The sequence below is a fragment of the Miscanthus floridulus genome, chromosome 1 (genome assembly GCF_019320115.1).
Source record: "Miscanthus floridulus cultivar M001 chromosome 1, ASM1932011v1, whole genome shotgun sequence".
In the NCBI taxonomy this organism is placed as follows: domain Eukaryota; kingdom Viridiplantae; phylum Streptophyta; class Magnoliopsida; order Poales; family Poaceae; genus Miscanthus; species Miscanthus floridulus.
The window spans coordinates 129,270,651-129,296,981 of record NC_089580.1 but is presented as its reverse complement, the minus strand read 5'-3'; the positions used below and the strand labels follow the sequence as shown (position 1 = coordinate 129,296,981).

Here is a 26,331-nt window from a genome sequence, read left to right as displayed (position 1 = left end):
CTTGGTGCCCAGATATCTGCCTAGAATTGTAACGAAGTATTTTTGACAAATGAAAATGCTTTGTTATAGATGTGACCACTAATGTTGGAAAATGTTATTGTTCATATTTTGATCAGGTGAGATGGACTTCCTTTTTAACTTTTCTTTTTACGTGAATCATAAATATATCTCATTTAATTTTCTGTGAATCGTAAATATATCTCAGTGATGCTTAACAACTTGGCATATATGCCTTTTGGTTATTTGATTTGTATGATTATATGTTGCCGTAGCATTAGCACAGGCATTATTTGTATGGAAGCCAAATTGGAAAATTCTAAAGGAAACCAATTCGAACATACAAAAAAGTAAAAAAAAGCAAAAAAAAAGGATTAGATAAAATAATGTTGTGTCCATGATTTGGCGAGTTTGCCCATGAGCCCATGAACCAAACAAGTCTATTTAGGGGCTGCAAAACTCTTATCCAATTATTTTACCTGTAGAAAACAAAGAGAGAACATCCAACCGTGCAACCCAAATGTTAAATGACTACTAGAATTGCTCAAAAAGAGTTGACCACTGCTCCCTCCAATCCAAATTATAGTTTATTTTGTTTTTTTTCCTAAGTCAAACTTCTCTACCGTGAACAAATTTATTTTGCTTTTTTTCTAAGTCAAACTTCTCTACCGCTACAAATAGTTATGCATGCATAGGTTCATGCAGCGGGCGAGGTGATTGATGGCAGCGGGTGACCCTGGTCTGGTCTACCACACCATAGCACGCCATGCATGCACCTGCAACTGGTCGGTGTAGAGGCAGACTAGACCATGCACCTCGGGGCGACACGCGTGGGACTCCGGAGCACACGTCGTGCACAGGCGCGGGCGGCTGTCCGTGCTAGATCGGTTCTAGATCGTACCCGTACAAAATCGAGTGCTCGCCGCTCGAGAAACACTCGAGTACGGTGTAGAAGATGTGGGTATCAGGGTGTGGTATAGATAGACAACAGAGCAAAGCAAAGGGAGCCATGCCTGAATAGAGGTCACTGGCATCCTCATGGTTCAGATAATTCTGAAAAATGTTGCGATCTCACTTCATACAAAGGTTGGCGTATATTGTGGACAAGGAAGGGAAGGAAAGAAGAACACCTAGGAAAAGTTAGCCTTGGGTATTAGGGAGTGCTTAGAAAAGCCTGAGTGGATGTCAAGTCCCAAGCACTGTGCCTAGCTCGACCACACTATGCATGTCGGGTCACTGTCACCGCGTGCCCCCCAGACGCTGTCGGTGTCGGGCCCATTAGCACCTTGTCCTCGCATGGCCACGACATCATGCCGCACTCGCCGTCCTCGTGCGTTGTGCGCCTCTACTTTTCCCGTCCTCCGGTCCGCTTTTGATACTCGCCCTCGTCCCCGTATCGGACCCCCCTCTCTTCTTTCTTCTTTTGGGGACAAGGCCACCCGCACGCCTCCCTCATCGAGCGAACCCTCTCTCCTCTCCTTTATCCCCCCTCCGCTCGCTTGCGCAGGAAGCACGCCATGGCCGACTGTATCCCCACAACGTGAACCAGTAGTGTATCCCATCCATGCCATCTCCACTTTCAGTGCGCTGCGCCCTATCTACGTTCGCCACTATAAGATGCCCTTGGTCCTTCCTCTTCTCCTTCATCCTCATCCCTCTCGAATTCGAAGCAGAGCTAAGAGATCCAGTTGTCATTGTGGAACTAGGTTCATCTGACAGAGGTGATGGTGTAATCTGAGAAGAAAGGATATGGTTTTCAAAGAAGTTCAAGTCTACCATTGGTTAGTTTGGTCTTAGGGTTAACGATGTTTTACTTCTCAGTCTCCTGTTTCTGGATCTGTTGGTCATACACCATGTTTTGGATAATCGTTATCTTGTTGTTTCTCCATTGCCCTCGTCTATCCCGACTTCTGGACTAAGCCTTGGTTATACTAGGTTCCTCTTAACCATGTAACTTTAAATCCCGGTGTAATTTAGTGTTCGACGCCGTGTAGTCTTTCGTGTGATTCTAGATTTACGAAATGTGTTGTAGTTTTGCCTAAGAAGAGTGGATCCTAATTCACTCTTTTGTAAACCCTCATGTTTCGCTTGGAGGAATTCTGGAGGAATTTAGATGAATCTGGAGAAATTTGTGAGAGAAAAACACTATTCTGGATGAAAAAAAGAAGCGGATCAAGCTGGGTTTAAGGGCACGTGAACGGGGCCTTGTGTTGTAGTTTTTGCTCTTTCCACCTATAATGCAATCATAGCCAATGTTGTGCTTTGAATCTAAGTGCCTTAGTTGCTTGAGCCCAACTCCATCAAATACTTCTTTCCACTAGCATGTCATTGATTTGCTGGCCTACAATAGGCACTATGTAATGGCAACCAACCTCTATGTTCGTTTACAATATTGTAATGAAAAAAACCATGTTATATTTCCTTCCCATATTTACCCGTTTTATGTACCAAATAGACCAACCTTTCATACCAACGCGATGAGGAACATATTAAACATATGAGCCACCTATACCAAGCACATCACTCGCAGCGAAGCGCGGACACCAATGGCTAGTAATTATGTCGTCAAGCTCGGCGCCAAGATCTACGGCGCCGAGCTGGCTACCATGTCAGCGTTCACGCCGTCAACGTGGCCCCGACCTGCCACCGAGTTAAGGATCCAAATTTTAAAATCATACTTTAAGAGACATATTTATAAATTTTTTTCAAAAAATGACTAAAAAATAAAAAATTCGGCCAAGCCTAAGGCAAGTAGATGGCCAGGCATCCAAACATGTGGTTCCTGGTGCACCCCATTGGCTAGGACGCTAGGTCTGGCGAGAAACATGGAACCAATCACATCATATCTTTCACGTCCATTGCATGACCATTTTATTTTTAAAATAAAATCAAGTTTTGAGTCAGTTTGTTTTGTAAAATTGATACGATCTTGTGGTGTGATACCTTTTTAATAAGTTATTAGTCTGATTCCTCATCTTAAGGATGAAATTGGATATTTCTTTCGTTACTCTTTCCTCCCAAAATAAGTGACGTTTAGGTTTGTCCTAAGTTAAATTATTTCAAGTTTAACTAAATTTATATGAAAGAACATCAATATGACACCGAATAGGCAGAATATAAATTTATATGAAAGAACATCAATATGACACCGAATAGGCAGAATATGAAAATGTATTTAATGATAAATCCGATAATACTTATTTGGTCTCATAAACATTAGTAATTTTTTTTATATAATTAGGTCAAATTTGAAATAGTTTGACTTAGAACCAATCTTAAACATAACTTATTTTGATATGGAGGGAGTATTAAAAAAAGTATCCAATCGTATTCAAGTGAGTGACAGTCGGACCAGAGCAAGCGTACGTATTACAATAACAGAAACAAAGCGAGATGTATCCAATCCAATCATACAGCGGTACTTAGATTTCTATCTAACCGTTGTCAGAAGAAAGTCAACCAAACACGATTATTATTTGCGCATGAAGGATCCGCGGATCACTCGAGTGATTCGACTGAAGATTTAGTGAGGTCGATCTTGCTGAGGTACGACTCCGTCAGTGACCCGTAGTACAGATGCTCGCCGACCTTGAGCCAGCCGGTGGTGAGGGCGAGGCCCTGGTCACTGTACATGGTCACCGGCTTCCCGTCGAGAGCCACGCTCATGGCCCCGGAGTTCTTCCGCGCAAGGGGAACCACCACGAACTTCTCCGCGAGGTACACCAGCTTCCGGATGAAAGGGTACTTCATCAGCAAGTCCCGCTGAAGAGACCTCCCCTGCAGGTTCACATACACGATGGAGTCAACTGCCTCTGCCTGGCAAATTTTGGAACAGAGATGCAAAAGCAAAATTTCCGACGATGGGATGAGAAGAGAAGAGATTGTGTTGTGATGTTACCGCGGACAGCGCAATCCAGTAGCGGCCTTCCCCGTCGTAACGGATGTTGTCGGGAAATCCAGGCAGGTTGTCGATGAACTTCTGGATGGTGCCTTTCTTCTCGCCGGCGATGTGGTACCTCGAGCACCTCTTCCTGCATCACCACACCCATACGGAAGTGGAAGAGGTCAGGTGCACAGGTCATGCCGTGAGAATCGTCGAGACAGCGACAGACGCAGATCTCACGGATTTGCTGGTAAGTGGGGGAAGTGAAGACAATAGTGAGCAGTCGAGCAGCACTCACATCACGGTCTCGCAGTAGATGAGGGAGCTCTGGTCCGGCGACACCGAGACGCCGTTGGCGAAGTAGAGGTCGCGCGCGAGCACGGCCGTCCGCCGCGTGGACGGGTCGAAGCTCATCAGCCTCCCGTGAGGCCGCGCCTCGAGGAAGTCCGCCATGAGGTTGTCGATGTTGTACTTGTACGACGCGTCCGTGAAGTAGATGGTGCCGTCGGCGGCGACGTCCACGCCGTTGGTCAGCGCGAACTTGAGGCCCTCCGCCGAATCCGTCAGCAGCTCTACCTTCCTGTCCGGGCTCACCTTCAGCAACCCCTGTCAAGAACCGTTCTTATCTTACTCGTTGCTACTCCCCAGCAAAAGAGTCGCTATGGGAAGAATGACTTTCTTTTGGGGAAATTGTGTCTGTGCCCTCGTTTTCATCTTCAACTGCACGGTTGCCCCTCTTTTCTTTAGTTTGCAGATTTGCCCTCCTTTTGTTACATGCAGCCTTCCGTTTGCCCTGCTCGTCACACGGACCAGTTGCGGGCTAATATTACTCTAGTATCCTTTCCTTATCTCTTCCCATCTCTTCGTTTATCCACCGTACCAGCCACACAAAAGCCACACGGACGCATCCGTCGTGCGGGCGGAAGAGCAGGGCGACCGCGCGGGCGGATGACCTGGGCCGGCGGCGCGAGGGCCTGCGCGTGCGGCCGGCCAGCGCAAGGGCGAGCAGGGCTGCCGGCGGGGGCGTCGCGGGCGGACTGCCGGCACGGGCGGACGGGCGGACGGGTGGCGCGGGGAACGAAGCAGACGGGCGGCCGGCGGTCTACTCCAGTGATGGTGGAATTGCTTCCTCGAGAGATTGTGTAAGCTCTTCAGCCTCTGCAGTTACCTAGCTGTGCAATTTCGCTTTCTTTAGAGATTTAGGGTTTTCAGCTTACTATAATCATACGATGTGATGTGCAGGCGTTCGTTAGAGGATGCTTCTATTGAGATTAGAACTGATGACGAGCTTTTAGAATGGTTTGGAAATTACCAAGAGAACGGAACAATGCACATTGATGCGCAGATCAATGAGTTTGGCGGTACACTGCAGTTCTCACCCACGAAAGGGAAGAAGCCCAATAGGAAAGACACACATGTCGATGAAGAGGCAGTTGGAGTTGATGAGGAGGGAAAATACTCTGACACTGAATCACTTGTTGCACTTAGTGACAGTAGCTATGACAGTGGCTTGGCTGCATCTTCTGACTCTAATTTCTCTGATCTTGAGTTACCTGATGATGAAATAGTTGAAGAGGATGACGAAGATGATATTCCTGTCTTCTCTTTTGATGTTGATGCTCCATGTGTCGATATAGGTGTGGTATTTCCTGATGTGAATCAGTGCAAATCAGCGTTAACCCAGCATGCAATCTTGAATGATTATGCTTTTCGTACTGTGAAGAAAGACAAGAAGCGATTTCGAGCCGAGTGCTTGAGAGCGCATAAGGGCTGCAAGTGGATTTTTTTTGCATCTACCAGCAAGAAATCCCCTGGATGCAAGGTACTAGCGGCTCAAGTGGATTATATATATTTTTCTTTTCTAGGCATAAATGTCCAGTAGTGAATAAAACAGTCCATGTCTTTTTGTGCAGGTTAAGATGAATGGGCCAATTCACAAGTGTGGTTCAGTCAACACCTGTGGTGACACAATGGCCACAAGTAATTGGGTAGCTGAAAGGGTGGTTGACTGGTTGACGAATGACCCAACAATGGGACCAATGGATTTACAAAAAAAGTTGAATAAGAAGTACAAAATGGAAATTCCTTATGATAGAGTTTTTAGGGGCAAAGAGAAGGCTCTTGATATAATATTTGGAAAGTGGGATGATAGTTATGACTTGCTGCCCACTTATAGGGCTGAACTATTGAAATCAGTCCCTGGAAGCATTGTTGAGATTGATACTGAAATACATCAAGGGGATGTGTGTTTCATGAGATTTTTTGTTGCTCTTAAACCATGCATTGATGGGTTTCTCCAAGGATGCAGACCATACATTTCCATTGATGCCACCCACCTAACAGGAAGGTCCAGAGGTCAGTTGGCGGCTGCTGTTGCATTAGATGGGCATAATGGGCTATTTCCAGTTGCTTATGGTGTTATTGAAACTGAGTCAACGGAAAGCTGGACATGGTTTTTACAGAATTTGAAGCTTGCTATTGGCATGCCTACTGGTTTGGTTATCAGCACAGATGCAGGTAAAGGACTTGGTGTAGCTGTAAAAGATGTATATCCAGGAGTGGAACATAGAGAATGTATGAGGCATTTGTGGAAAAATTTCAAGAAGCATTATTATGGTGATTTATTTAATTATAACATGTGGCCGGCCGCAAAGGCTTGCACCATTGAGAAGTTCAATTATCACATGGGCAGGATACAGGAGAAGTGCCCTGAAGCAATAGCATACTTAAATTTGAATCATCCCTACTTGTGGAGTAGAAGTAAATTTTCTGATCATTCCAAGGTAGACTACATCAACAATAACCTCTCGGAATCTTTCAACAATTGGGTGAAGAATGTCAAGGAACTGCAAATTGTTGAGATGCATGACAAGATAAGGCAAATGATAATAACCAAGTTTGAATTGAGAAAAAAGATAGCTATGTCGATGAAGGGCACAATTATCCCAGCTGTTACCAAGGCTCTTACTGCTCAAAGCAAAGCTATCAAGGACTGCGAAGTTCTAAAATGTGCAAATGGCACTGCTGAAGTAACTGCACCTACTAAATCAGGAGCATATTTTAGGTATGCAGTGAACTTGGTGCTGAAGACATGCAGCTGTAGGGCATGGCAAGTGAGTGGAAAGCCTTGTAGACATGCTTTAGCATTTATTGCAAAACTTACTAGAGAGGTACAAATGGAGGACTTTGTCGATGAATACTTCTCTGTTGACAAGTTTAGGAAGACATATTCAGGTGTGTTTAATCCAATGACTTCCAAACATTTCTGGCCACGTGTGAATCTAGGATACAAAATCAAGAAGCCAAAGTTGAGGAGAAAGCCTGGAAGGCCAAGGAAATCTAGGATCAAAGCATCAGATGAGCCTAGTGCTAACAATAGGAGGAGGTGTCCTGAATGTCATGAGCTAGGCCATACAGCCAAAAAGTGTCAAGGAGGTCTAACTGCTAGAGAGAAAAAGAGGCTTTTACCTACTGAGAATGCATTTGGGGAAGGAAGTGATGAGCCGAGGACTGCACGTGCATCACAAACAAGGCGCAGGGGTACAACTAGGACTGCACATGCATCACAAACAAGGTGCTAATTTGTATTTATTCAGTTTGTAATTTTTTTGGCAGTGCAAACATTCAGTTTATAGTTATCTCACTACTGGTGCAATTTCTCTCTCTTTTTGAAGTGCTACTGAAAGTCAGATGGTAGAAGAAACACCACCAACTAGGACAGGCAGAGGAAGAGGAAGAGGTGTTTCAAGGCTTGCTGCTTTCTTCAATGCTTAAACATGATCATTTGACTGGATATGTAATGACTCGTCACCTGGACATGGCATCTTGGCAATTAGTGCCGCTATTTTGGTCTTGATATGTGATCTGACATGTCATTTAGGCATATAGTGCCATTATTTTGGTCTGATGTGATCTGGACATGTAAACAATTTTAGATGTGATTTGGGCAAGTCAACCATTCAGAGTATATGGTGCTTAAATATGATCTGGACCTCTAGTCTATTGCTTACTATCTAATGCAAAATAGATGATGCTTACTAATGGATTGAAGTGCTTTTTATACCAAGTGCAAATATGTATTTATGTACTCATGCACACACCGTTAGTCCTGGTTAACAGAACAGGGGCAATGCAACCATTCAAACTCAAAAAATGGGGGCAAACCTGCAAACTCAGAAAAAGAGGGGCAAGCATGCAGTAAGAGGTCAAAAGGAGGGCAGATATGCAATTGCCCCCTTTCTTTTTTACCGAGGGAGGACCTCAGTTCAAGGATGAATCCAGCCATCCAGGCAGCAGCACTATACTAGTACTGTATTAAACACGAGCACAGTCCCGATGAATAGTGAAGAGTCAGGTAACTCACGATGTTGGCGTCGGCGACGATGAGACCGCCGTCGGAGGCGAGCACGACACCAAGCGGGCGGCCGCCGGTCCGGACCCAGTCCTCGACGTCCCCGCCAGGCACGCTCACCCTCCGGACCCACCCGTCGGCGCACCCCGTGTACAGCCACCCTCCGGCGCCGTCGTACGCCAGGTCCTCCGGGCCCGGGAGGCGCCCCTCGCCCACGCGCTCGCTGTGCTGCAGCGCGCGGCGCTCGTGCCGCGGCGCGGATACGTCGGGACCGTACGAGTACTCTGGCGGCATCGGCGCCGGCGAGAAGTCCCTGGGACTGTACAGCACGACGGCGAGCACGACAGGCGCCAGTGCCAGCGGCACGGCCTTCAAGAAACCGAGGCCCGCTGCCATGGTGCTCCGTGTCGCCAGCAAGCGCCGCACAGCACACACGGAGACGACGACCCCCAGACTGGTATTGTCAGTGTGCTGGATACACGATACGGAAACCTCCACGTCTTTGTTTGCGAGCGCTTTGGCCTGGTCTCGGAGAGTGTGGACACAAGCGAGTGCAGTGCACGTGTACGACTAGTAGTGCACGTGCACGACATTGTACTCCACCTCGTCTTTGGTTTCATCAACATGACATGACACATGAGGACCATTGTCCCTCATCGTCACTCAACGTCTCTCTATTATCCCTCATCGTCACTCAATCGGTCCGTTGTCTCTTGTTTTCGTTCCCCTCTCTCTCTCTTTCGTCCATCAGTTCGCTTATTATATTGTCGTCTTACCAATCTCAAATCTATACACATGAGAAAGAGACACAACTATCAGTGACACATGTGCACGTATGACTAATTGACGACTATATGAGCACTGGGACAATTATTTATCTCATCACATCGTATATTGACAGTTGCCATATAAATTTGCCAAACCTTTAATTTGGCAGCTCATGTGGTTAAGATCAAAACGGTAGCCTTAGTAGATTTCCCTCACTTGGACTAATTAACAGTACGAAACCAAATGGTGCTACCATGACTTGTGCTCAATCTTAGTAATTAGTTGTGGCAACACGTAGCAAGGTATTGGCCCATACTCCATTGACGATTTGGGTACTCTTGCTCCTACGCCTCCATTGTTTATTGTTCTAATTAATTATGTCTAGTGTCGTGCCTTCAATCTTGACTGGTCGCATTCTTTCCTATGAAATTCTAGAACAATCTCCGTATTATTTTTAGGAGCATTACCTCTAAAAACTTTTTTACTTTGCCATTTTTCTCTCTTGCAGCCATGCTGCCTTCCTCCCCTAACCCCAATCAGAAGTCCTTGCCCATAGCATGGCCATCGCCAGCTTTGCCACTGCCTACCCCCGGCCCACTGCTCCAGTTCTCTCTCCCAACCCAAATCTAAGGAGGAACAGACGACACTCGCCCTAGACACCAGCTCTTTCCAACTGTCCCCCGCCACCTCTCTTGCCACCCCTCCAATCTGGATCCACCACCACCGGTCTAGCTGACTCCCTGGCCCTTTCCTCTTTTGAGGCCACAGGCATTAGAGGTCTCCCCAGAAATCGAAATCCTAACCATGTAACCCTGATAGGAGGTAGCCAGAGATGGTGGAGCTTGCCGATAGAGAAGGAGATCGCCGCTACTTCTTTTCTTTTTTGTTCTTACTTCCAATTTTATTCAAATGTTTCATTTCATTTTTGGCTTTGAATGATTTTGATAGTCGGTAGTTTGACCAAATGATAAATTGCTAAAATTGTCAATATCATTTTCATATTCATGATTTGTGGCAGAATCGTCCGAAATAACGCACTTACGGAGGTGCTTGTCTTCCACTGACACTAAGCGCCCGAGAGCGAGCTACATCGGGCGGGTTCCATCGAGCACACCCCAGGGGAGAGCCTGAATAATCCACATTTTTCCCGCAGGATCCAATAATGAGAACGAGTTTACATGGTTTAGTCCATTTCATACATTCAGAGTTCTTAAAAAATATATTATTATATTACCAAACTCAGAGGGCGGAATATTAAACAGCGGAATAAAAATAAACATCAAATAAATATCTATCGATAATAAGCAAGGATCCGTCTATGCCCACCAGAAGAATCCTTCACACAACGGCTACTCCTCAAGCAGTACATGCAACAGGGGTAAATAAACCCTGAGTACACAATATACTCGCAAGACTTATCCGACTAGTGGGAATAATTTCCCGACTCCAAGGGGTTATGATAAGCTTTATGGTTTGCTGATTTCCTTTTTATAGAAAGCAATACTAATAGTGAATCCTTATTTATGTTATTATTAGCAGTCATGATCAATTCATTACCTAGCCATTCTATCTAAGCACCTGATCTACTTTCAAGCAAGGGTTGAGCAAACCGTTCCATTTCATCACCTTTCCTCTTTCAGTTCTTACTACAGCGCTAGAGTGTAGACAAGTCGTACCGACACGGCGGCGATTCATGAATTAATGTGCCCAGCTGGGTACCCCAAAACACACGCCCCGCTTGTACCCTAGGCACAAGCAGGACCAACCCACCACTCTCCTGTCAAGGGGTCCAGGTTTCCGTCCAAACTTGGACTCCAAGCCCCCGCTCCTAAGTCCCAGACTCAGTGAGGTGCTTAGACCTCCACCATCCCCGCCTCTAATCAGTCGGTCCGAAAAGAGCCAGAACCCACAACAAGAGAGCAACAAGTCTTCCCTACGCCCATCCCCAAGTATGTGCTCGGGATAATAAATCTATGACTTTCCTAGAGTTCATTGCAATGGCCGTTCCTTAACCGACATAGACAGGAAAAAAGTGTAACTAAACTATGCCCCATTGGTTGTAGGACACAACCTCTTACACCCACCAATACCCAAACCATATCCCTGCCCGGTCTCTATTTTTCTTTCCACCATTTTATCATGAGTGATCTTAGTAATCACCTATTGTGAGTAATGACATGTTACTCATGCTACCGAAATCCTGAGCATAGCAGCTACTCGACCTATACTAGTAGGACTCATAGGTAGATATATCTATGCATGTAGTTTCCATATATATATATATATATGTGTGTGTGTGTGGTATGAGAATCTCCACCTCGTACTCCTCAATGATCTCCTTGTATTCTTGTTCGTCCGCAGACACGAACTCTACCAACTCGTTATCTACATGCATGAAATGATGATGCAACACTTAGTAATACAGCAACAGCAACTCTTAAAATACAAATACACCTATCAAGCTACTAAGCTAGTTCTACCGACTAAGGTGCTAAGTTACCTATTGTTACCACTAACAGGTATGAAATATGGCATGTATTATCTTAGCAACTAAAGGTATTCTTACTCTTAATACCGATTTACTATATATATGATAAAACAAGGAGTATTAGCTACCCTATTTATCAACCTATTCTGAGGCTACAAAAATTACAGTGAGCACATAATAATACAATGAACCTACTGTAAAAATTTTAGGGTCAAAGCTATTACCAATTTGCCACAAAAATTCCTATAATTATTAATCTAAATAATGCTAAGCTTTCCTAAATGAATTAATAAATCTAATATTCTCACAGATGACTGTAAACTAACTACTCCAACAGATAGATCACATTTTTAGGAACTGAACATAATTTATTTCACAATTTTTGGACATCTATGCGAATTGATATTAATTATACAAGTTTGGCTCAAAAATTAAAACAGAAAAGCATTACTAATTTTTTAGAAAAGAAAAAAGGCGAACAACCCAGCATGGCCCATCACGGCTCAGCCCACACACGACAGTGGCTCACGACGAGGAGACCCGCGCGCGTGTCGACACTTATGCAAAAGAGCCCTTGGCTTTTAACTAAATGGACCCGTAGTCCTTTCTACTATTTCACACACTCTCTCTCTCTCTAACGCTCTCACTTAACCCCCCGACTTACTTCGAATTCCTGTTTCAAAGTACCTGGCCGGATCTTATTAGAGGTCGCGACATCTCTGGCCAAACGCCGACGAGCACGGACCTCCTCGGCAGCAACCATCACCACCGTGACACTCTTCATCAAAAGTGCAGTCGATAGAGGTATAAAACACCGTGATTGGTGCCGCACAGAGGAATGGCCATGCACCATGGCGGGGTTTGGACGTAGTGACACTGACACCGATGAAAACGTCTAGCTCAGCGCTACCATCACTACCTAGCCTCCATGCCTAGAGTACTGATAACATTCTAGAGGTCATAGATATACCAGTTATACTCCCAAACAATCCGACCATGGACACAACATCTACGCCGCGTTCGCCGGTGGCGGCCATGCGCTCCGGCGAGCCTAGGCCTTAACTGATTCAATCATCTACCCTAGGAGCAGGAGGGCCTCACTAGAGATGTGTAGGATGGCCTGGACGAAGTCGTGAGGCTCAGCAATGTGGTTGGCCACGTGCGTGTGGTTGCTCTGGTTCACGGCAAGCGCGACGACGATGTTCTCAATGACTCGATGCACCCTTGGTGGAACTATTTCACAGGAGAGGCAACCAAGTTAAGGAGAGGCTAAAGCACCGCTCAATTGAGACAAAGGAGCAAGGAACGATGCCCTAACTGAGCACCCACCCCGATGGCCATGGCAGACCGTCACGAGGAAAATGCTCCACAGTACCTCATTGGAGGATGAAAGCTCGTCGGGTCGACTCCAATCACGAGCTAACCACTAGAGCTAGTTGGGTTCACAGTTAATTGGATGAAGGTGGACAGTGTGAGGCCAATTAGGTGGACATCGCCATTTGGTCTTAAGGTGGTTGACGGCGGGGAAACTTCAAATTGAAGCCCGACATCGTACGACTACAGCAGTGGGTAGGCTTGGCATGTAGCTAGGCTCCAATTCAAGCTTCTGGTGTGTGCAATTACATGGATTGGGCTAGGCTCTACGAGCTAGCCTTGACATGGCTCGGCTGGCTGGCGCGACGCCATTGAAGGTGACTGTGATTGGGGAGCGTGGCGTGGCGCTTGCCACTAAATAGAAGAGGACAACGGTACGACGGATGATGGCTACACATGCGCGTATAAGGCCGGCAAGACTCGTGCGACTGTAGCGCCTTGACTCATAAGACAACGGCGACCAGGCCATGTGATGGTGCAGCGGGAGTGTGCAGCAGCGACAGCGATGACACGACGCAAGCGGCAGAGACCCGGGCAGAGGGGCGCCGTGCTACCTTGGTGGGACGTGGCCGGAGGCAGACATGTGCACATGGGAAAGGTGTCTCAGCCTCGAGCAAGAAGCACCCCGTTGGGATGACGGCAACGACTGGGAGGGGCCACGGCGTAAGAGGGAGAAAGAGACAGCAGCGCAGCGGCGTCCGAGGAGGGGGCAGCAGCTAGAGGCATACACAGCGGCTAGCCTAGCCAGGCTACAGCCCAGCTAGGGCGGCCTCGGCTGGCCAGTGTAGGCAAGACCGGCACGGTGATGCCGGGACCACGCGTGGTGACCATGCACTGCATGCGAACCCACCGAGAGCATGCTGAGCATGAATTTTAAAGCCTCTAAACCCACCACAAGGTTGTCTCTCGACCTAAACCCACTTCATGATGATCAAGAGGACACATGGGGCTACCAAACCAAGCTGAAACATCATACCACTGCTTAACCCAAATTCCTTACAAAAATTGCCAAACTCAACTTTGTCAAACCATTTTTTAGCCTTAGAAATTCGACTAAGTCTCGATCGGATTCGCGTCACATTCTATTTTCAAGCTACTAGGTATGCTAGTTAGTGAATTTATTTCTCGACCGTAGGTATTTCATCGTCACCTACACTGTGTGTACTTCTAACTTTACTAAAATTCTGTATATACGTTCTATAGCATTTTCGTTCAATAAAAATTCACGAACATCCGTACTTGAAAATTGTATAGGTCACGAACAACCTATCGTTACGCATTTCTGTTGGTCGTTTTATGTTACGTGCATTGATTTACACCCTATATCACATACATTTACACATAAATATGATGCTATGTAGTGTTTTAGCAAAAGATTGTATAGGGTAACACCGAGGGTGTTACAAATCTACCCCCCTAAAACAAAATCTTGCCCCAAGATTTCATGTGTCTAGTATGGGAAAGGTGATAGGGATATATTTCAATGCAAGCAACTACCTCAGTGACTAGAAAGAAGGTGGGGATAATGCTCCAGGATGTAACTTTCTTGCTCCCACGTTGCTTCATCCTCCGAGTGGTTTTGCACTTAACCTTGTAGAACTTTATCACATGGTTCCGAGTCACTCTTTCTTTCTCTTCTAGGATCTTAACAGGATGCTCAATATACATCAAGTTAGGCTAGAGGGGAAGCCCTTCAATTTCCACAGCTTCATCAGGTACCTACAAACATTTCTTCAACTGAGGTACGTGGAACACATCATGTACCATTGATAAAATATCTGGCAGTTGAAGACGATAAGCAACTGGGCCATACTATCTCACAACCTTGTAAGGACCCACATATCGAGGGGCTAGCTTGCCCTGAACACCAAACCGATGCTCCCCTCTCATAGGAGACACCTTGAGGTACACATAATCCCTAACTGCAAACTACAAGGGCCTTCTGCGCTTGTCCGCATAAGCTTTCTATCGGCTCTGAGCTGCCTTCAAATGACTCTAAATAATGCTGACTTGCACTCGAACTTCTTTGATGAAGTCAGGCCCAAAGTATCCACAGTCTCCCACTTCAACCCAGTTGAGTGGTGTCCTACATTTCTTCCCATATAGAGCTTCAAAGGGTGCCATACTAATGCTTTCTTGATAGCTATTATTGTAGGAAAACTCAGCTAAGTTCAAGCATCCGTCCCACTTCTTCGGAAAAGAAATGGCACAAGCTCTCAACATATCTTCCAGTACCTGGTTTACCCTTTCTGTTTGGCCATCAGTTTATGGGTGATAGGTTGAACTATAGAGGAGACTAGTACCAAGACACTTCTAGAGTTGCTGCCAAAAGCGAGAGATAAAAACTGACCCTCAATCAGAGACAATAGTAAGGGGGACTCCATGTAGGGTCACAATCCGGTCCAAATACAACTCGGCATACTTTCTGATAGAATATTTGGAATTCACTAGGAGAAAATAAGCTGACTTGGTAAGGCAATTCACAATGACCCAGATAGAGTTATAGCCCTTGGATGTGCGGGATAAACCTATAATGAAATTCATGGAAATATCTTCCCATTTCCACATAGGAACGGGCAAGGGCTGCAAATATGCTGGGGTACGCATGTGGTTGGCCTTAACTCTCGCACAAGTGTCACACTCCACGACGTACTTGGTGATGTCTTGCTTCATATTGGACCACCAATACAAGTGGCGCAAATCATGGTACATCTTATTGCTGCCAGGATGGATAGACAATTTGGGATAGTGAGCTTCATTCAAAATCTTCCTTCTAATCTTCTCATTTGATGGAACCACCAATCTATTCTTGTACCTTACTACCCCTTGCTTATCAATGCTAAACTAAGGACCACGTCCTTTGGCAATCAATTTCTTGATGTGAGGAATTTCTAAAGTGTCTTGCCTTTGCTCCATAATAATCTGCTCAAGTAATTCTGAGACTAAGGCAATGTGAGCCAGCATCTCTGCATGGTTGAGAGACAAAGGTGTTTCTTCAACCTGATATGACTTCTAGCTCAAAGCATCAGCTACCACATTGGCCTTTCTTGGGTGGTAATGTACCTCTAAGTTATAATCCTTGATCAATTCCAACCATCTCCTTTGCCTCATATTTAATTCAGACTGAGTAAAAATATATTTGAGGCTCTTATGATCTGTAAAAATGTGTACTCTGTTGCCCAACAAATAATGCCTCCAAATTTTTAGAGCGTGGACCATAGTAGCCAGCTCTAAATCGTGGGTGGGGCAATTCACTTTGTGCTTTTTCAGTTGGTGCAAAGCATAAGCTATCACACGCCCATCCTGCATAAGCACACATTCCAACCCTATCTTTGAGGCATCACAATATACATCAAAAGGTCTATCAATATCCGGTTGGGCCAAGATAGGAGTAGTGGTAAGAAAGTTCTTCAAAGCTTGGAAGGCTTCTTTATAGGATGGACTCTAAACAAACTTGACCTCTTTCTAGAGCAGCTTGGTCATCGGCTGAGCTATCTTGGAGAAGTCTAGAATGAAACGCCAATAATATCCGGCAAGACCAAGGAACTGACGAATCTGGTGTACTGACTTGGGAGACTTCCAATTTGGCACATATTGCACCTTGCTGGGGTCTACAGAGATACCATCAGGTGTCAGAACATGTCCCAAAAACTACACTCGATCTAACCAAAATTCACACTTACTAAATTTGGCATACAACTTGTGTTCCCTCAATTGAGTCAGTACTATCCAAAGGTGTTGGGCATGCTCTTCCTTGTTCTTGAAATATATCAAGATATCATCAATGAATACCACCACAAATTTGTCCAACTCCAGCATAAAGACTGAGTTCATGAGATACATGAAAAATGCAGGAGCATTGGTGAGACCAAAAGACATGACTAGGTATTCATACAACCCATACCTAGTAGAAAAAGTTATCTTTGGTATCTCTTGTGGTCTAATCTTGATTTGATGATAGCCTGAACGGAGATCAATCTTGGAGAACACCTTGGCACCAGCTAGTTGATCGAACAAAGTATCAATATGGGGTAAAGGATACTTGTTCTTAATGGTTACCGCATGAAGAGGGTGATAATCCACACATATCCGAAGAGTGTCATCCTTCTTCTTCACAAAAATAGCTGGACAACCCCATGGTGAAGAGCTAGGATGGATGAATCCTTTTTCCAACAACTCTTCCAACTGCTTCTTCATTTTAGCCAATTCCTTCGAGGCCATGCGATATGGGCGTTAAGAGATAGGAGTAGTACCAGGCTCTAACTCAATAAAGAACTCCACATCTCTGTCCGGTGGCAACCCAGGTTGATCTTTAGGAAAAACATCTCAGAACTCACATACCACAAGAATAGAGGCAAGATCAGGAGAAGCTTCAGCATGAGCAGCAACAGGTAAGATTGGATCTGAGGGTATAAGAAGAGACATGCTATCCTCAGAAGAAGGAAGCTGTAACTCAACAACTCTCTACTTTAGATCCAAAACTACCCCATATACATGCAACCAGTTCATTGCCAGAATTGCATCAATGCCTTGCCCAGGCAGTACCATGAACTGGAGACGGTAAGTGTGAGTGGCTAATACTAAGCCTACTATGTTCGTTCGAGTATTAACACACAAATGCACACCCGAAGTACGGATTCTATAGGCAAAAGGTATAGCCATAAGAGGTATATTGTGCCAGTGTGTGAATCCCATGCTCATGAATGAATGTGATGCACCAGAGTCAAACAACACATAAACTGGATGGGAATCAATGGTCAACATACCAGCCATCACTAGTTCATTTTGCAATATTTCCTCAGCCTCCGTGAAATTAACCTATCCAAAGCGACTGACTGGCACTTTCTTTTTGATAACTATCCGCTTGATTAGCCTTGGAGTTAGCTGAGGGCTGAACTGACTGGGTAGGCTAGTTTTGTGGACACTCCCGGGCATAGTGGCCTTCCTTGCCACATTTGAAACAAGCACCAGGCTTGTTCCCCTATCCTAGATGAGGTGGGACCTGCTGTCCCTAGGGCTGCTAGTGTTGCACCTGCTGGGTAGGTGCACAATACTGAGTGGAAGGAGCCTGAAAGGTCTACTAAGGCTATCAAAATCAATGCCCACCTGAGGACAGGTAGGGCACCCGCCTGACAACTTGTACCTTCTACGCTTGGGGATGACTAGAAGACCCAGTAGCCACTCGCTTGCACTTCCATTTTGCCTGAGAGTCACTGATGTAATCCCTCCATGGTAATAGCAGCATTCATCATCGCCCCAAAGGTCTGATAGTTTCCTGTATATAACTCCTTCTACAAGATGCAAGAGAGGCCATGATAAAAACGGTCTCTCTTCTTCTCATCTACATCAACATGAGTCCCTAGCATACTACGACAAGTGGTTGAACTTGTTGACATAGTCCATCACGGACATGCTTCCTTGCCGAAGGTCCTAGAAACTCTATCAACTTCATGTTTAGAACACCAGCAGGAATATAATACTCTCTGAGGGCCGCAGTGAACTCCTGCTAGGTCACACGCTGATCTATCGGCTACATGGCATTAATGAGTCCCACCATGCACTAGCAGATCCCAACAGCTATTGCGCCAGCAAAACGCACTTTCTTCTCATCAGTGATGGTGAGTAGCAGAAACTTTTGATCCAGAATGTGAAGCCAATGCTCCGCATCTAGTGGCTCAGTCGTGGGCATGAACGTGGGTGGGTGCGTCTTCAAGAAATCCTGATAAGAAGCAGGGTCCCTCAGGACCGCGGGCACCACCCCCGTTCCCACCATTGCCTCCGTGGCCTCCACAGGGCGAAGCCACCGATAGCCTGTGCTAGTAGCTCCATGGTACGGGCTGACTCGCGATGAGCAGTCAACATCTCTGCCATCATCTCCGCATGAGTCATTGGAGGTGGCGGTGGCAAAGGAGGAGCCAGACGTGGAGCCTCATGGTTCTCCCCGTTGCTGTTTCCGTTGCCCCGGCCACTTTCACCTTAGCCTTCGCCAAGATCGTGGCCTGCTCCAGGCACTGGTGCTCCCACCACCGGACCTCAAGTTGATCTAAAAACAAATCAGAACCAACTATTTAGGACAACCCTCCAGATCAGGAATAAGAGATCAGAGAAATGATAAGATATTTATTGAAGCATTCTTTTAGTTTATCCTATCAATTCACTAATTCAATTTATATGTGTAGGGAGAATTTAGTTTTAGCAAGATTCTCTTATCATGATGTATGCATTGGCCTATACGTTCACTCAAGCCGGAATATAACGGCATTCACAAGAATTTTTCGGCACATCACACACTCACTTTTCGTATGCTAGACGATTCTTACACAGCGTAAGTTAGTGTACCTACAGAAGACTGGTTAGATAAAACCAGTGTCGCTATCCTAGATATACCATATTGCTAGGGCTTATACTTATTTACATAATTTTATCGCATCCTACTTTTCGCAAATTTTTGTTGGTCAAATTTTAGATTTTGTAAAAGAGTGATGAAACTCATAGACTCATTATTGGCTCTGGTACCAATTGTGGTAGAATCGTCCGAAATAACGCACTTATGGAGGCGCTTGTCTTCCACTGACACTAAGTGCCCCGAGAGCGAGCTACATCGGGTGGGTTTCGTCGAGCACACCCTAGGGGAGAGCCCGAATAATCCACATTTTTCTCACAGGATCCAATAATGACAACGAGTTTACATGGTTTAGTCCATTTCATACATCTAGAGTTCTTAAAAATTGTATTATTACATTACCAAATTCAGAGTGCGGAATATTAAACAACGGAATAAAAATAAACATCTATCGATAATAAGTAAGGATCCGTCTGTGTCTACTAAAAGAATCCTTCACACAATGGCTACTCCTCAAGCAGTCATGATTAATTCATTACCTAGCCATTCTATCTAAGCACATGATCTACTTTCAAGAAAGAGTTGAGCAAACTGTTCCGTTTCATCATCTTTTCTCTTTCAGTTCTTAGTACGGTGCTAAAGTGTAGACAAGTCATACCGACACGGCAGCGAATCGCAAATCAATGTACCCAACTGGGTACCCCGAAACACACGTCCCGTTTGTACCCTAGACATAAGCAGGACCAACCCACCACTCTCCTTTCGAGGGGTCCAGGTCTCCTTCCAAACTTGGACTCCAAGCCCCCGCACCTAAGTCCTGGACTCAGTGCGGTGCTTAGACCTCCATCATCCCTACCTCCAATCAGTCGATCCAGAAAGAGTCGGAATCCACAACAAGAGTACAACAAATCTTCCCTGCGCCCATAACCAAGTATGTGCTCGAGATAATAAATCTACGACTTGAGTCATCATCACACTTGTCCGGACAAAGTGTCTCTGCATGTGATTGAGGAGCTCCGGGATGCTTTGACACCAGTTGACTCAGGTGAAGATTGTGTTGACTATGATGCAGCAGAGGAGATCATTTCTGTTGTCAGTACTGAGACACCGTAAGGAACAAACATCCTATGCCAGTCGTTGAGGAGTTGATCGACGAATTGGCTGGCGCACAATGGTTCTCGAAGCTTGACTTCTGTGCGGGTTATCACCAGATCCGCATTGCTCTAGGGGACACTCACAAAACGGCATTCAAAACACATGAGGGCCTGTATGAGTTTCTTGTGATGCCGTTTGGACTGACGAATGCTCTGGCTACATTCCAAAGCATCATGAATTTGATATTCAGACACTTGCTGTGTCGTGGGGTGCTCGTATTGATGGACGACATCCTTATCTACTCCAAGACCTTGGCTGAACATGTGCAACTTCTGCGGGAAGTATTCGACTCATTCGGGCAAATCATTTTTTCATCAAGCTATCGAAATGCTCGTTTGCACAGTAGGAGGTGGAGTATCTTGGGCACATCATTTCCAATCAAGGAGTAGCTACAGAGCCGAGCAAGATCACTACAGTAACACTTTGGCCGACACCAGCAAACTTGAAGCAGCTTCACGGGTTTTTGGGCTTGACAAGGTATTACCGAAAGTTCATCAAGAACTATGGTTTGATCAGTCCTCCACTGACTGAGTTGCTCAAGAAAGCGGTGCCTTTCATTTGGACCTCTGTTACTAATGCGGCCTTCCAACAATTGAAGCTAGCATTGAGCTCTGCACCAGTATTGGCCATACCAGATTTCTCAAAGCGTTTGTGGTTGAAACAGATGGGAGCGATGTGGGGTTCGGAGCTATATTGATGTAGGATGGACATCTGGTTGCCTATCTTAGTAAGCCAATCTATCACAAGAATCAGTGCCTCTCCACATACAAAAAGGAATGTATGGCGATCATACTGGCAATGGACAAGTGGTGCCCGTATGTGCGGCACGATCAATTTGTCACCCGAACAGATCATCAGAGTCTTTTGCACCTCACCCAGCAAAGGGTCAGCTCAAAGTTGCAACATAAGGCACTGATGAAGTTAATGGATTTGGATTTTTCCTTTGTGTACAAGCAAGGAGCTTCAAATAAGGCAGCAGATGCTCTGTCACGATGCTACTCTGATGATACTGTCCTGGCTGTTTCAACAGCAAACCCAGTATGGTTACAGCATGTGGTGGAAGGATATGCTGATGACCCTATAGCTCAAGAGCTTCTAACTTCCTTAGCTGTCGATCAAACCAATAGCAAGGGATACTCTTTAGGATAATGGAGTAATTTGTTTCAAAGGACGTGTCTGGCTGGGAACCAATCGGTTGGCTCAGGAACATGTGATGCAAGCCTTGCATAGCAGTGCAGTGAGTGGTCACTTAGGGGGTTTGGCAACTTATCAGCGGATCAAATCCTTGTTTGCCTGGCCAGGAATGAGAGAAAGCATCAACCAGTTTGTTCAAGCTTGTACTACTTGTCAGCAAGCAAAGTCCGAGCATGTGAAGTCACCAGGTCTGCTACAACCTTTACCAATACCAGACCAAGCCTAGCAAGTGATCTGACTAGACTTTATTGAGGGTTTGCCCAAGTCAGCTCGGTATGACACCATCATGGTTGTCATGGACAAGTTCACGAAATACGGCCACTTCATTCCTCTGGCTCATCCATTTACCGCATTGCAAGTTGCCCAAGCATTTCTAGATAATGTTTACAAGCTGCATGGCCTCCCAATGAGCATGGTGTCTGATCGGGATTGTATCTTCACCAGTGCTATTTGGCGTGAGATGTTTCATCTCATTGATACTCAACTGCTTATGAGCTCATCATATCACCCTCAAACCGATGGTCAGACCGAGCATTTGAATCAGTGTCTTGAGACTTTCCTGAGGTGTTCTGTCAGCTCCTGCCCCAAATAGTGGAGTAAGTGGCGATCTGTCGCAGAGTTTTGGTATAACACAACATTTCATATTGCTCTGGGTAGATTGCCATTCGAAGTTCTCTATGGACATGCCCCAAAGCATTTGGGTATTCTGAACCCATCACTCTGTCATACACCAGAGCTGGAAGATTGGTTGGCGGAATGAAATTTGCTCATTGAAGTAATTAAGCACAATCTGGAGCGTGCTCAGTTGAGGATGAAGCAGCAAGCTGACCGAAATCGCTCAGAATGCCAGTTTGCCATGGGCGATATGGTGTACCTCAAGGTACAGCCGTATATTCAGTCGTCTTTGGTGCAGAGGTCTAATCAAAAGTTGAGTTTCAGATGCTTTGGTCCCTACAAGATCTTAGCTCGGGTGGCATCTATTGCATATCGATTGGAGTTACCACATGATGCTCGCATACACCCGGTGGTGCATGTTTCTCAACTCAAACAACATGTTGACGCTGCAGTGGAGGTATCAATAGAGTTACCAAAATCTGATGGCGACACTGATCAGAGTATTGCTCCCATTCAGTTTCTGGACTCCAGGATGATCCTAAAAGGAGCTATGGCTGTGAATCAGATTCGGGTGGCCTGGTCAGGAATGCCGAGTATGTTCTCTACTTGGGAAGAGATCAATGACCTCAGGCGGCTTTATCTGAGTACACCAGCTTGGGGACAAGCTGGTTTTTGTGGGGGAGGTAATGTCATGCATAGGAGGAAAGCTCTGAAGACCGGTGGCTGAAGACAGCGTTACTATTCACCATCATGTTGTTGTCGGTTCAGTCAGTATGGTGTATTGTCTTGCGCCAGTAGTTAGTGGTCGTTAACAGCTGATTAGCTAGCTTACTACTACACTCGGACCTTTCACAGCCTAGTCGTAACCCCCATCGTAGCCGATTTTGGCCTCGGGGGTAAGCTGTCGACATTGATGGTGATAGCCTTCACCGTCGGCATCTGGGACCGACTACGGTGTACACTAACACCGCCGTATTGGCTTATGACTCGTCCATGATTAGGTCCTTACTTCCATCGCATTGGAGCACGACCTGGTTGTAGATGTACACTAACACCGCCGTATTAGCAAATGATCCGCCTATGTCGAGCCTATCAAAACTGTCATGTGGGCACATCAACCTCCTGTGTAGTGATCACCAGCACCGTCGCCTTGTACTTCGAACCCGACTGTCAGCGGTGTGGGTTCACTATCACTTCGACGACCGAGACGCCTGTGTAGAGGTTAACACCGCCATTGCTTCAACGTATGATCTACCAGTACAAAGGTCATGGTCACCATCACCTTCCACCATGATCCGTCTTTGATGATCGTTTAGTCAGGTGTCGGGTTACTAAAGGATTCAGGTGATGATATACTTTTGATCCCTGCCGCATCATACGTATAGTGACAGTGGTGATAACAAAACAATAAATGACGCTTACATCCGACAGTGATAGAATTTCATCCGATTTCACAATAGTTACTAATTTAGTTGTGCCCTTAATAGCTTCATGAACAGAAAGCATATAGATATATAATCATTACACCCATAAATCATGTTCACAAACAAGAGTACTTTTTACAATAACAATGGACGCTACCATAACATCTTTCTCAATTGATGTCCTAATACAAGCGGTACATAGAGCATACTAAAGGTACTGATCTATACAGACTTACATAACGAAATGACGTAGTTGTGCTCCTTCTATGTGGCACTCCTGCTTGCAACGCAAAATGAATATAATTAGTGCATCCTTCGGATTGGTAGCCAATGCACCATGGAACCCCTCTTATTCATCTCTAATCCACAACTTGAGCAAAGCATCAGAATTAATAATATTGAACATATCATTCCTTTAGTTAACAAACCAAAATTGGAGTACATGCTATTTGTGGGTCATCAGATTGCAGACAACATAGCGATGTAATCCATCAGGCCCAGCATACCAGCAAAGGATGAGGCCGCTGCAACAATCTGAGACTCGGACTTTTTGAAGGGGGATGGGCAAGAAGGAAAAGGAGGGCCGTTCACCGGTGATGCTGGTAAAATGGCGATTGCCCTTCCACCAGCTACCATAGAAGAAGCTGACGATAGTCTGTGAAAGCTTCTTACGTTGATAGGAGTTGGAGATGACGTGCTTCTAGGAGCGACAGACACACTTGCAGCAGCACAAGGACCGGACAGGGAGGTAGCGGAAGATATCAGCAAGCACATCGTCTGAGAGGTTGTCCACTACGTTCCTCACATTGGGGGCCTCCTTCATCTGGAAGGACACCACCAGCCGAAGAGATGAGACCGCCCTGCTGTGGAATTGCATCAATAAACATTAGTAAGGAGATGTGTTTCGAGAAGGGACGGTGATGCAAGTAAGGCCATATTATACTTGCCTTTGGATCTGGCGGCGGTGAGCACTAGTGGCAATGCTGGTGACAGTAGCATCTCATTCACCGATGGATCTATGCGGGCAATCCAGTGATGTGCACCGGTGCGGAGCAAGAGCTGAGCAGTGCTGATGAGTAGGAGCTGCGATGATGAATAGCAACAATGAGGAAAAGAAAATCTATGTGTGTGGGGGGAGGGAGGGCAGCGGTGGGGTAGGGGTGCGGGGGAGGTTAGGGGGGATGTTGGAGTAGGGGTTGCTTGCTCCTTGCATAACTTTTACGGCACGCGGGAATCGAACTTTCATCAGTTCCGCACGGGAGAGTTCAAACACGGGATTGGAAATTTTGCAACTAAGCGGCGGTGAATGCATTGTACCATCACTGGTGGCTAGGTCCAATTACCACCCGGAGACCTCCGTATGATACGGTGATGAACACTAAGGCACACAATCTTAATGTTTGGCATTGAAACAAAATGAAACTGCGCACTTAGAAAACTAAGAAAAGCACAATTCCAGTACTTAGATTGAAAGGAAGCCAACTTGAGTTTGATGGTGAATAATAAGGCACATAGATTTACATTGAAAGAAAGCCAAAACACACACTTAGAAAACATAAGGAAAGCACAATGCCAATACTCTTGGATTAAAAGGAATCCAACTTGAGTTCCATACATTCATACCGAATAAGTGGGTGGACACTACCAAGCTAACAAGCATGCCAAAACCTAAAATGCAGATACTAATTAGGCCGATACTATGCAAAATTTAAAAGGCCTTCATATGTACATCAGTGGTTGCATAATTAATCAATCCCCATGTAGATCCTAGTCGACCTCCATGGGATCGTTGTGAATCTCCATAAGATCCTGCAGATCATTATCGACCTCCACGAGATCATTGTCAATCTCCATGTCATCCCGAGCCTTAACCACTACAACCCTATCCACATCCATTGGTATACTTCATTTAGCTCATCGACTTTGTTCACAAAGCACTGATTCAGGTGAACCAATACTAAGGATAGTAAGGCTCACAAGCTACACTCCACAGATATACAAGGCCACAAACTCTAGAACGAGAAGGTGCATTTTCATCTGCAAATCCAACAAAATTGTTGTAGCTAGGTTGGAGGTGAAGGAGTAGAGAGCACGAGGGAGCAATACAAAGGAATATAGAATCTGGTGAAGGAGCAGATCTAGTGCAGTTACCTTAGATCTAGATGGAGCAAAGAAGCAGGGACGGCACGCTGAAGATTTGTGTGCCGATGATGTTGGAGGTGAAGGAGCAACAAGCACGTGTGAGGCTGCCTTTCATATGATGCTAGTAGGGTGAAGCAGAGCAAGGGAGTAGAGTGGGGAATGGATGGGAGGAAGGAGTGGTAGGACCATAGGAGAGTGTATATATAGTTCAATAAATTGGTTGCCCCTATACCAGGGCCCAGTGTCTAGGGAAGGTGTGGTAGGATAGTCGGAGAGCAACTTGCCAATGAACATACCAAGAACTAAGGTAAGTACAAAATAGGTGAAACAAGAAGAGGAAGCACATTTCTTTCTCAAAGATATGAAATCTTCCATCATCTTCATTCGAACCCTGGCCATTTCTTCAATCTATGGCATAATCTCTTCCTCCTCCTGCTAATGTTCTTCATTTGTTATAACATTGGCCTCCGCCTTCAGCTCCCAAATCTTGTTACGTAAATCCAAAATCAAAGTCCTTAGAAGTTTTCCATATGGGGGATCGTGCCACTTAAAGAACCCACATTCTAAGTCGAGATACGAAAAAACCAAATTACCATA

General features: G+C 45.5%; 2 protein-coding genes across 2 annotated transcripts; one reads left to right on the top strand and one right to left on the bottom strand.

The window, feature by feature from the left end:
* Nucleotides 1-3,350: 3,350 nt before the first annotated feature.
* On the bottom strand, nt 3,351-8,712 carry LOC136493413 (protein STRICTOSIDINE SYNTHASE-LIKE 5-like). The gene is made up of 4 exons (XM_066489501.1): nt 8,244-8,712; nt 4,179-4,486; nt 3,896-4,028; nt 3,351-3,774 (listed from the first exon to the last, which is right to left on the bottom strand). The coding sequence occupies exons 1-4, from the start codon at nt 8,625-8,627 to the stop codon at nt 3,496-3,498; spliced, it is 1,104 nt and encodes a 367-aa protein (XP_066345598.1). The 5' UTR covers nt 8,628-8,712; the 3' UTR covers nt 3,351-3,495.
* Nucleotides 4,524-7,853, top strand: LOC136493403 (uncharacterized). Its single transcript, XM_066489488.1, has 2 exons — nt 4,524-5,702; nt 5,794-7,853. Exons 1-2 carry the CDS (start codon nt 5,115-5,117, stop codon nt 7,459-7,461), a joined length of 2,256 nt encoding a protein of 751 aa, XP_066345585.1. The 5' UTR covers nt 4,524-5,114; the 3' UTR covers nt 7,462-7,853.
* Nucleotides 8,713-26,331: the final 17,619 nt, after the last annotated feature.

Excerpts from the sequence above, each read along its gene's own strand:
- LOC136493403 (XM_066489488.1), top strand. The coding sequence starts at position 5,115 with ATGTGCAGGCGTTCGTTAGAGGATGCTTCTATTGAGATTAGAACTGAT. Across the intron at positions 5,703-5,793 it reads AGAAATCCCCTGGATGCAAG|GTTAAGATGAATGGGCCAAT; the intron begins GTACTAGCGGCT and ends CTTTTTGTGCAG.
- LOC136493413 (XM_066489501.1), bottom strand. The coding sequence starts at position 8,627 with ATGGCAGCGGGCCTCGGTTTCTTGAAGGCCGTGCCGCTGGCACTGGCG. Across the intron at positions 4,029-4,178 it reads ATCTACTGCGAGACCGTGAT|GAAGAGGTGCTCGAGGTACC; the intron begins GTGAGTGCTGCT and ends GTGGTGATGCAG. Across the intron at positions 3,775-3,895 it reads ACTGGATTGCGCTGTCCGCG|GGGAGGTCTCTTCAGCGGGA; the intron begins GTAACATCACAA and ends GTGAACCTGCAG.